We start from the raw sequence: 11,974 nt of genomic DNA, 5'->3' as shown, positions 1-11,974 counted from the left end.
TGGTGGCGGGGGAGCTGCGGCCGCGTTTGCGTACGGGCGGCGCGAGGCGGCAGGAGGAGCAGGAGGGGGGGGAGGAGGGGCCAGCCCCAAGTGGACGCACGACAAGTTCCGTGCCAGCGACGAGGACGACGAAGACGACGACGACGATGACGATGGCAGCAGCAGCGGAGGAGGAGGAGGAGGAGGCCGCGGCCGCGGTAGAAACGACGACGACGACGATGATGGAGGAGGAGGAGGCGGAGGAGCAAGGGGAGGAGGAGGGGGGAGTGCACCTGGGGGCGACAAGAAGGGGGCGGTCGCGCAGAGAGGAAAAGACGACAAGGTGAGGGGGGGGGGTGGGGCGGGGGGTGGGGGGGGGGTGAGCTACCTCCCCCCCTCTCCCGCCCACCGCAGCGATTCGATTGGTCGTCGCGACTCTTCATTGCTTCTTCTTGGTTCTTTCGGTAAAGTCACGTAGAAGGGAAGTAATAAAATAATAAAAATAAAACATAATAAAATGAAATAATTCGATCCCGACCCTGACGATGCCTGCTGCTGTAGATTTGGAGTTTGCGTCTCTCATCATCATCATCATCACGGTGGCTATGAGATGTTGACTACCTCGCATGGTGTGCAGGAGGTCGTGGGTTCGATCCCGACCCTGACGATGCCTGCTGCTGTAGATTTGGAGTCTGCGTCTCTCATCATCATCACGGTGGCTATGAGATGTTGACTACCTCGCGACGGACGGACACAATAATCCCCTGTGGGCTGGTGTAACCAGGTGGTTCCTAGCAGTATAATTACTTTGTTATCTTGCCAGGTAAAGCCCGCTGAGCTATTAGCTTCTTTTGCTTGTCAGCTTGCGACCCTGGCGCTATCACGGGCGACGGGCTTGACCAAGCGACTTTGTCGTGTGCGAATGTGCAGCAGCAGCAGCAGCAGCCAAATCATCTCGACAATCCGAATGCATTTCGATTTAAAGCTTCTTTCGTGACTGCAGCAGGGATTCGTCTTCTTGGTTCTTTCGGTAAAGTCACGTAGAATGGAAATAATAAAATAATAATAAATAAAACATAATAAAATTATTATGCTTTATTTGTAAAAATAAAACATAATCAAATATTTATGTTTTATTTTTATTATTTCATTATTTCCATTTTACGTGTGTCTTTACCGAAAGAACCAAGAAGATGAATCCAAATGCAGTGCCCGCAACACGGACAATTCTAACTTTGACCTTTTGCTTGTGACCCCCGCCCCCCCACCACCCACCCTCCTCTGCTTCTACGCAGGAGTCGATCGCCAGCGGCGCCGACAAATGAGAGAGAAGACGGAGGAGGAGAGAGAGACGAGAGAAGAGAGAGATGAGAGGGGGGAGGTGGAGAGAGAGGGGGGAGGGAGAGAGAGGGAGTGGGGGGAGAGAAATCATCGCCGGATGACAACTCTGCAATTTTTAATCTTCCCGTTCCATTTGACCACCTGGGGTTTGTCGCGCTGGCTATCGTTGCCGCTGTCTCGACCGGCGTCGGACCGCTCCGCGCCGATCGGTGCGCGTGGCCCGGCGCTCGGGAGAGAGGAGATTGGTGGCCGCTCACCGAGAGGTCGGGAGGGACGGCTTTGTCCGTACGGTCGCGCCCTGCGGTCGTGTCTCTCGGCCGTGTCTCTCGGTCGTGTCTCTCGGTCGTGTCTCTCGGTCGTGTCTCTCGGTCGTGTCTCTCGGTCGTGTCTCTCGGTCGTGTCTCTCGGTCGTGTCTCTCGGTCGTGTTTCTCGGCCGTGTCTCTCGGTCGTGTCTCTCGGTCGTGTCTCTCGGCCGTGTCTCTCGGCCGTGTCTCTCGGTCGTGTCTCTCGGCCGTGTCTCTCGGCCGTGTCTCTCGGCCGTGTCTCTCGGCCGTGTCTCTCGGCCGTGTCTCTCGGCCGTGTCTCTCGGCCGTGTCTCTCGGCCGTGTCTCTCGGTCGTGTCTCTCGGTCGTGTCTCTCGTTCGTGTCTGGCGGTCGTGTCTTGTGGCTGCCAGACACGGCCGTCAGACACGGCCCCTCTGCACACCCACCTCCCCCCCTCCCTCCCTCCCTCCCCCCTATCGCCACCGGCGTCGCGGATGAGCTGATTGAGGCGGCAGCGTGAGTGGGCGAGGTCTGTAGGGTGTGAGGTCGTTTATCTGCAGCGTGGAGGTGAAGGCGAGAGACTTACACAGACTTACAGAGTTACACATTTACAGACTTAGAGAGTTACACAGACTTACACAGACTTACACAGACTTACACAGACTTTTACAGACTTACACAGAGTTACACAGAGTTACAGAGACTTACACAGACTTACACAGACTTACACAGACTTTTACAGACTTACACAGAGTTACACAGAGTTACACAGAGTTACAGAGACTTACACAGACTTTCACAGACTTACACAGACTTACACAGAGTTACACAGAGTTACAGAGACTTACACAGACTTACACAGACTTTCACAGACTTAGACAGACTTACACAGACTTACACAGACTTACACAGAGTTACACAGAGTTGCAGACTTACACAGAGTTGCAGACTTACACAGACTTACACAGAGTTGCAGACTTACACAGACTTACAGACTTACACAGACTTACACAGAGTTGCAGACTTACACAGAGTTGCAGACTTACACAGACTTGTAAGTCTGTGTAAGCTTCAAATCTAGAATTACACAGACTTACACAGACTTACACAGACTTACATACACATACTTCCACAGACTTACGGACTTGCACAGACTGATAGTCTTACGCCGCGTTACACAGAGTCACAGACTGACAGTCTTACGCAGCGTGCCCTACGTTGTGGTTCGTCCTCACAGACCTCTGCTCGGGGAGCGCTGCCCGTTTCGCCCGATTTCGGTCGACAACGATTTTGCTTTCGGGGTCTCCGCGAAAGCGCGAGGAGGAGGGGGGGGGGGGTCCCTCTGTTCCCCTTGAGGCGTTGACGCTTGTACGCCGCTGCTCCCGAAAGTAAACCACCGCCGGTGTCAGCCGAGGTCTCCTGCTGCTGCGTGTGCCATTAAGACACAGCGGCGATGCGTTGGGGGCAGAGGTCGCAACCGGGTACCCGATACCCGGCTACCTGTACCCAGCCGGGTACGGGTACCCGTTTGCGACCCTGGTGCGGCCGGGTACGGGTACGGGTAGGCCGTGAGTCACCGGTGAGTCACCGTGTGTCACTCGTTTCCCAGCGTCTTGTCTCTTCTCACAATTCAAGTTCCTAGAATCAACCCACCCGCGCCTGCAACATGGCTTCATCCCAGAGGTCGCAATCGGGTACCCGATCGTACCCGTACCCTAGGGTACGGGTACGGCCGGGTACGGGTACCCGTTTGCGACCCTGGTGCGGCCGGGTACGGGTAAGGAATCTAAACCCGTTTGCGACCTCTGGTAGGGGGGGGGGGTGGGGTCGCTTTGTTTAGCGGTAGGTCTCCAACGGAATTCCAGCCACGGCCAGCCAGACCCGGTGTCAATTGCGAGTGGCATGTCCTCGGAAACGGGAACGCGCGTGAACAGTATGTTCCCAACGTTAATATTTGTCTTGTTGGTCTCGCGAACGAGACGCCCTTGCGACGATCGGCTGCACCAGAGGTGGATCTCCGATAGGCACAACGATCTCCTCCACCGCCGCCCCCTCCCCCCCCCCGATCATCGCATCGTCATGCCGAGACGAAAAGCCACACAGCAGTGAGGAAAGGAGTTGCCGAGCCGTCGGGAGAGAGAGGTGGAGAGGGATGGAGAGAGAGGTGGAAAGGCGGGCACGGTGGCTCGGACGCGTTTATCTTTTTTTTTTATATCTCCGTTAATTTGTGAGTTCCCCTTTCTCTCGTGCTGTGCTGTGTGTGTGTATATGCACACATACCAAAAATGACAACACGTGCGAGGATGATGAACAGATTAAACGTACGAATGGAAAGCGAAAGCCACTGGGGGTGGACGAAGTTTGAGAGGGCTACGGTGTGCTACAGTCGTCGAGAGAGTGGAGAGAGGGGGGGGGTGGTCTGTCTTTGATTCACGTCTTACTGATATTATCGTGTTGGTATTGTCATTGTTTTTTTGTTTTACTTTGGTGGTGGTGGTGGTGGTGGAAGGGCCGATTTAAACCGTTCGGGGAAAATTGTCGTTTGGGTCGCCGTAAAAATCCCTCTCTCGTCGCTGACACCGGTAAGTTGTCTGCGATTACGAGCTTGTCTACCCCCCCCCTCTCCCGCTCCAACTGGTTCCACTTTCGGATACTTTGCAAAGCCCAGAGTCCGGCTGACTTGTATCGGTGGGGACAGCGCAGTGGAAGTGCTCCGCTCACCTTGTGCGTTGTAATTCCACTCGCAACGACGAGCTGATTGCGTCACGACACGGCATGCGATGATGCGGTGGCAGTCCGCTGCAATTACTACAAATGAAATTGAATCGATGTTTAGTGATCGGCCACGAAAGAGCCGAGTGTGTTTTAGTTTTTTTTTACATTTTCTGCACCGCGATACCCTTTTAATTTGAGTTGTAGGAAATTACAAGTTCATACGAGGTGTACGAAGTTATATCTTGAACGCTGGTGCGTACTAGCCCAGGTTCAAACAACTGTTACTGAATCAATCACTCTCAGGGGATCGGTTTCGCTTTGGAACCAGTCTCTTGACGTCACCTGACCCTCCGGGACGTTGGGAAGAAATGTTGCTCTGAAAATTCTGAATTCCCAAGACCCGATTTGGAGTTTTGGCCGTATCGAAAACCGCCGGAGACTCCTCGACCAGTTTAGCGTTCTCGCCGATATGCAGTTAATGTTTATCATTCAGGCGTCAACCCCAACCGATCAAACCGCCATTGGCTGCTTCATCAGCATCTGCGCCACCAGTTGCAATCGTATGCCCGTGGAACTGTTGCGGTTGAGTAAACGTAAAAAGTTGGGGGTTTAAAAACACAAATTTGGACAGCTTCTTGCAGTGTCATATTCAGGACGTGAGTCTCGATTTGCGAGGGTGAACCGAGGTCCGCCGCACTTAACCATGACAACAACAAAAAACTACAACCACAGCAGTGAAGCAAAATAGAAATTGGCGCAAAAAACTACAGCAGTGCCAACATCGGAAAGTCTGAAACATTGCACGGGCATGGAATCGATGTCGAACGTTCATTTGGTGCCCGCGAATCTTGGCCGATGTCTGTGCGATTTCGTTCCCTGCCTGACCATCTGTGGGGCCCGGTTGACCCTCTTGCGAGCGAATGAGTGGGTGAGGCGGTAGCCATGAGTTAATTGAGCAGCTTCGAGGAACCGTTTTCTGCGTGGATTTTTCCCCCCCTCCCGCCCGAGAAGCTTCAACAACAAAAATTTACACAATCGCGATGAAATTTGTTCGTTCGTTGAGTTTGAGGCAACAGCCACCTACCCACCTGCTCCGTTTTCCGATTTTTACGACGGCGCGGCAGCCATTTTTTATTATTCAAAATGGCGCCCGCCACCACCACCACCACCACGCGTCACAAAGACACGCGTCACAAAACTCCGTGAGGTTTTTTTCTAATTTGCCGTCCTGCTCCAAATGACTTCTTCCTGAGTTGCAGTTCCATTCTTGTTGTTGTCCAAAGCGAAAAACTCGATGCGTCCGTCGTTCGCGGGCGGCTAGGGAGGTGTCAACTGCCCTCGCCTGGTGTATACGGGAGGTCGTTGGTTCAATCCCGACCCCCTGACGCCTGCTGCTGTATGCTTGGTGTTTGCGTGTTCTCACTCAAGCCGTGGCCTCGTGCATTTTTCTCCGGTTGTCCTCCGGTTTTTCCCAAACAACCTTTAGAATCGACATCGCCACGCGTTCAGAATCTTTCAATTTCCACGCAGTTGAGGATGGCAAAGCCACTTCGCAGAGCTGCTGTCATTCGTGCTCGGCAGGTATCTTCTAAATAAGAGCTACGATGAACGTGGAGCAGCTCAGGGGGAAGGGGGGGGGTCCCTAATACCTGGTTGATACGGAATAACAAAACAAAAACGACTTCAAAACGACTTCAAAATTGCCACCGAGCAAAGCCCGGCCACAAAGAGAGGCCCTATCCAGAGTGGGCACCGTGGCCGGGCTGTAAGCTCCCTTTGCGTCTTACCCCAAGAGAGATCCCCCCCTCCCCCACCCCTCTTTGTTTGCCTGCCAGTGATGTGACGTCTGTTTGGGGTTGTGATGGGTACGCGGGCGGGGGGGGGATTCTGTAATCGCTTCGGACGACGACGACGATGTCCCACTTTGTTTTTAAATATTAAAAGCCTCCATATTGCGAAGCCGTTGTGACCTGGGCGATCTGTTCTTCAGCCTCTGGGTGGTTTGTTTTTTAGTAATAGGGTTTTTACCCTTTCAACTGGTACAAAACTGACACCTTTACGCAAGGGATCATGTTTGCAATAACCACAACACAAGCAGTCAAAATGCAAACAAAAAACACAACTCTGATAATGTATGCAGTGTCCTTGAAGTTGATTGGTCCACACTCGAGACAGCTTTCCTTAGAGCCTAGTCTCACATGGGTTGGACCAGATGACGCCAGTTTTGTTGCCAGATAGAAGGGTAAGAAAACAATTATATTTTTTACTGGCAAATGAGGTTCCAATGGAACAATACAATTCTCACGACGTTAGAATTTTCTTGTTTTATTTTATTATTTCCCTTCTACGTGACTTTACCGAAAGAACCAATAATATGAATCCCTGCAGTCACGAAAGAAGCTTTAAATCGAAAAATTTGGACCAATCAGTTTCAAAGACGATGCATCATCATCATGGGACCTCCTTTGCCAGAACCAAAATATGACGATCGGTTTTCCCCTTTTCTCTGGCACCAAAACAGTTGTGTTAACATGTTAAAACACCAAACTGAAACCTCTTACATTAACCACAGTACTTGTGGTCAGAATGCAAACAAAAAGATTACTCTGATAGTACGATGCATTTTCTTTGAAACTGATTGGTCCACACCAGAGACAGCTTTCTTTTTTAAATCCTTTATATTAAGTTCACTTGCCTGCTTGCTTACGACCGTGCAAATCTTTCGGTCGTTTTTTAACCCACTTCCCGTGATCCAATCGAGCTGACATTTTGCACACAGACTCGTTGTGCGTGACAATTTATTTTCGTGAAAATTTTATTCCTAAATTTTCCACTTTTTAGGAATTTTTTTTTTCATATTTAATTTAAAATACCAATGTGATAAAAATGAAACTCTTACTCAAGAAAAACAGAAATGAATAATAAAATAAAACCGATGCCACGCATATAAAGGATTTATAGTGAAAAACTTTGTTTTTACGGGTTAATTTTAGCCTCGCCTCAATGCATCATCATCATCATAAACTACCAGAGCGTGTTGTGTGTTTGCATGTTCAGCACAATAACCGTGAGCTTGGTTAATGCAGTAACGTGATTCCTTGCCAAAGTTCTAGATTTGAAGCTTTCGTGACTGCAATGATTCATATTCTCAGGTTTTTTCGGTAAAGTCACGTAGGTAAAAACATTAAAATTAATGAATTTTGTTTTGTTTTATTTTACTTTCATTAATTTTAATGTTTTTACCTACGTGACTTTACCGAAAAAACCTGAGAATATGAATCCTTGCCAAAGGTTTCTGTTTGGGGTTTTAACATCTTAACACAGTCGCTGTCCGTGGTGCTGACGTTGGGCAAAACCGCCACTTTATTCAAATGTTCCTGCTGTGGATTTCACACCTGATGATGATTGCTTGTGTTGCAGTCGAAACGTCGTGAGAATTTTTATGGTTTAATATTTTTATCATTTTATTATTTCCCTTCTACAAGAATATTTTAACACAACGTCTGTTTGTATTGCCAGGAAGACCTATTCGATTTTAATACTGACAAGAAACATCCCAATTCTTAACGCCTGATTTTTGTTACGCCAGCAAGAGCTTTGTAGCTCATCAGATTCTCACACGGTGACACACACACAGTGACACAGTGAGACACACAGTGACACACACAGTGAGACACACAGTGACACACAGTGACACACACAGTGACACATACACAGTGACACAGTGACACACAGTGACACACAGTGACACACACAGTGACACACACAGTGAGACACACACGGTGACACACACAGTGAGACACACAGTGAGACACACACGGTGACACACACGGTGACATACACGGTGACACACGGATGGTCCGGGTTCGTGGCGCTGCGCTAACCGCACCGCCACCGCTCCCCACGCACCGCAACGATCCGATTCCCCCACAAACATCGCGCCGCGATTCCGAACCCCTGCGAACGCAACGCAAATCGACTCCCCTTCACCGCTAACGAATCGAACATCTCAACACCAGCGCCGGGCGGTGCGGGTTCCGGGGAATCGCATCGCATTACGCGGCACGAATCGGAATCGCTAGTGACACGTATCCCACTCGCTGTGTGTTGGGTGGACGGTGGTAATGGCGTCTCGCTCGCTGCTGCTGCTGCTGTTACTGGGCCTCTGTTCGACAAGCCGCGCCGAGGAAAAGCAACGCGAGTGCCACTACATCGCAGGCGGCCACGTCTACCCGGGCGAGGCGGTCAGGGCCGCCGTCTCGGATCATTCGCTGCACCTGAGCAAGGCGAAAAGTGAGAGACACCCACCGTACCCCTCGCGCGCGCGCAGACCCTACCGGGCGAGGCGCGCCCTGCCCGGTAGAGCTGCTCAGGCAAGACCGGGGGGGTTGGGGAGTGACATAAACTAGGCCTCAGATTTTACCTTCTTGCAATGTCGCGGTTTAAACAGCAAGTTTATCATCACGGGGCGACTCCGTGAGTTGTAACGCTGAGTTCGTTGGCGAGAATGCAGTGCACGGGTGACGATGCATCGATGCACTGACTTGAATAATGTTGCGGTATAAGGTGATTTGCTTGAGTGAGATTTGAGATGATATACCCACAACATTACTCGTCTATACAGGTAATGCATTACCCCCCCTGCTGTGCCAGGCTAGGTGCAGGAGGTAATGCATTATATGTACAGGCAATGCATTACCCCCCTGCTGTGCCAGGCTAGGTGCAGGAGGTCACGGGACAGACCCAGCAGGTGCCACGGGTCGACTGACTGAGATGACCGGAAGATGCACCATCAGCAGCTGTACCCCCCTGCTGTGCCAGGCTAGGTGCAGGTCACGGGACAGACCCAGCAGGTGCCACGGGTCGACTGAGATGACCGGTAGATGCACCACCACCTGCTGTGCCAGGCTAGGTGCAGGAGGTCACAGGACAGACCCAGCAGGTGCCACGGGTCGACTGACTGAGATGACCGGTAGATGCACCACCAGCTGTACCCCCTGCTGTGCCAGGCTAGGTGCAGGTCACGGGACAGACCCTGCAGGTGCCATGGGTCGTCTGACTGAGATGAGCAGTAGATACACCACCAGCTGTAACCCCCTACTGTGCCAGGCTAGGTGCAGGAGGTCACGGGACAGACCCAGCAGGTTGGCTGATGCCCGGGTGCGGTTGAGGGATGGCTCCCTCTTGGTACACACAGAGACAAAGATCCCCCGTATAGCCTGTAACAGACTGTTGGGGAAAGTGCAGTAAGTGAGCTGCACTCATCAAGGCCGGAAACGTCACCCGAGGGGGGTGGGTGGCCAGCGGCACCACGCCCGGCCGCCTTTGTCTCCCCCAGTGGCGATGTTGACACAACGCCCCAGGTGCACACACACACACACTCATACACACGCACACACGTGCACACACACGTGCACACGCATGCACACATACACACGCACACATACACACGCACACACACGTATGCACACACACGCACACACGTACGCACACGTGCACACGCACACACACGCACACACACACACGCACACACGTACGCACACGTGCACACGCACACACGGGTGTGTGGCGTTGAGTCACGCGCGAGAGCTGCCTTTAGTTGTGTGCGTGTGAGGGACCGTGTGTGAAGAGGTGGTAGGGGGGGAGGAGGTGGTAGGGGGGGAGGAGGAGGCGGTGGTAGAGGAAGTGGTGGAGGTGGTGGTGGAGGAGGAGGTGGTAGGGGGGGAGGAGGAGGTGGTTGGGGTGGTGGAGGTGGTGGAGGTGGCGGTGGTGGAAGTGGAGGAGGTGGTGGAGGTGGTGGTGGAAGTGGCGGTGGCGGTGGTGGAGGAGGTGGTAGGTGGTGGTGGAGGAGGAGGTGGCGGTGGTGGAGGTGGCGGTGGAGGAGGTGGTGGCTGTGGTGGAGGAGGTGGTAGGTGGGGTGGAGGAGGAGGTGGTGGCGGTGGAGGAGGTGGTGGCATTGGTGGAGGAGGTGGTAGGGGGGGAGGTGGCGGTGGTGGTGGAGGTGGCGGTGGTGGTTGGAGGAGCCGTTGACTTTTATTGACGCAGCTGCTGAGCTTCCCACGGCCGAGATGAAACATCCGGCGCGGTTCCCAGCGGTTTTCTCGTGGTCGGTTTGCGTGCCCGTGACCCCGTGACATCACCGTATGACCCCGTGCCGTGACCCCGTGCCGTGACCCCGTGCCGTGACCCGTGCCGTGACCCCGTGCCGTGACCCCGTGCCGCCCGCAGTCTCCAAGCCGGCCCCGCACTGGGAGGGCACGGCGGTGGTGGACGGCGCCTTCCGGGACCTGAAACTCTCCGAGTACCACGGCAAATACCTCGTGTTCTTCTTCTACCCCCTCGACTTGTGAGACCAACACACACTGCCCCCGCCACCCACTACCACCCACTACCACCACCACCCACTACTACCCACTACTACCACTACCACCCACTACTACCACTACCACCCACTACCACCCACTTCCACCACTAACACCACTACTACCACTACCACCCACTACTACCCACTACCACCCACTACCACCCACTACCACCCACTACCACCCACTACTACCACTACCACCCACTACTACCACTACCACCCACTACCACCACCACCCACTAACACCCACTACCACCACCACTACCACCCACTACCACCACCACTACCACCCACTACCACCACTACCACCCACTACCACCACCCACTAACACCTACCACCACCCACTACCACCACTACCACCCGCTACCACCCACTACCACCACCACTACCACCACCCACTACCACCACCACTACCACCACCCACTACCAACACCCTCACCGCACGCACAATCCCGGGGCAAAAAGGGCTCCTTGTTGTGCTTAAGATATGAACCTTGTGTTTCACTTCTACTCCCCACCCCCCCTGTGTCTCCCTCCTCCCCCTCCCACCCGTGTCTCCCTCCCCACGTGTCTCCCTCCCCACGTGTCTCCCTCCCCCCACGTGTCTCACTCCCCCCTCCACCGTGTCTCCCTCCTCCCCGTGTCTCCCTCCTCCCCCCGTGTCTCCCTCCCCACCGTGTCTCCCTCCCCACCGTGTCTCCCTCCCCCCCGTGTCTCCCTCCCCCATGTCCCCCCCCCCTCCCACCGTGTCTCCCTCCTCCCCCACCGTGTCTCCCTCCCCCCCGTGTCTCCCACCCCCCCATGTCTCCCTCCTCCCCCCCCTGCCCGTGTCTCCCTCCCGCCCGTGTCTCCCCCCCGTGCTTGCAGCACGTTCGTCTGCCCCACCGAGATCATCGCGTTCAGCGACCGCGTCGAGGAGTTCCGCGCCATCGGCACCGAGGTGGTGGCGGCGTCCGTGGACTCTCAGTTCACGCACCTAGCCTGGTACGGACCAATCACAACGTCGCAGACCTCGTTGATTGCCTTCTTGTTTGGAAGAACGTAATGACGGTCAACACCCGACCTGGTTGATTTCCTTCTACTTTGGAAGAACGTAATGACGGCCAACACCCTACCTGGTTGGTTTCCTTCTTGTTTGGAAGAACGTAATGACGGTCAACACCCTACCTGGTTGATTACCTTCTACTTTGGAAGAACGTAATGACGGTCAACACCCTACCTGGTTGATTACCTTCTACTTTGGAAGAACGTAATGACAGTCAACACCCTACCTGGTTGATTACCTTCTACTTTGGAAGAACGTAATGAC

General features: G+C 53.5%; 1 protein-coding gene across 2 annotated transcripts in view; it reads left to right on the top strand.

Annotated features, from left to right (window-relative positions):
• The first annotated feature begins 8,376 nt into the window (after positions 1 to 8,376).
• Positions 8,377 to 11,974, top strand: part of PRDX4 (peroxiredoxin 4) — a 22,761-nt gene continuing 19,163 nt past the window's right edge. The window contains exons 1-3 of one of the 2 annotated variants that reach the window (XM_078879912.1): positions 8,377 to 8,593; positions 10,529 to 10,646; positions 11,533 to 11,649. In XM_078879912.1, the coding sequence (XP_078736038.1) occupies positions 8,425 to 8,593; positions 10,529 to 10,646; positions 11,533 to 11,649 (404 nt within the window). In that variant the 5' untranslated portion in view covers positions 8,377 to 8,424. The remainder of the gene's footprint in view (positions 8,594 to 10,528; positions 10,647 to 11,532; positions 11,650 to 11,974) is intronic. The other variant, XM_078879911.1, reaches the window with a different exon arrangement.

Source organism: Lampetra fluviatilis, chromosome 55 (assembly GCF_964198595.1).
Source record: "Lampetra fluviatilis chromosome 55, kcLamFluv1.1, whole genome shotgun sequence".
Lineage (NCBI taxonomy): Eukaryota > Metazoa > Chordata > Hyperoartia > Petromyzontiformes > Petromyzontidae > Lampetra > Lampetra fluviatilis.
This window is presented reverse-complemented; position numbering and strand designations above follow the sequence as displayed.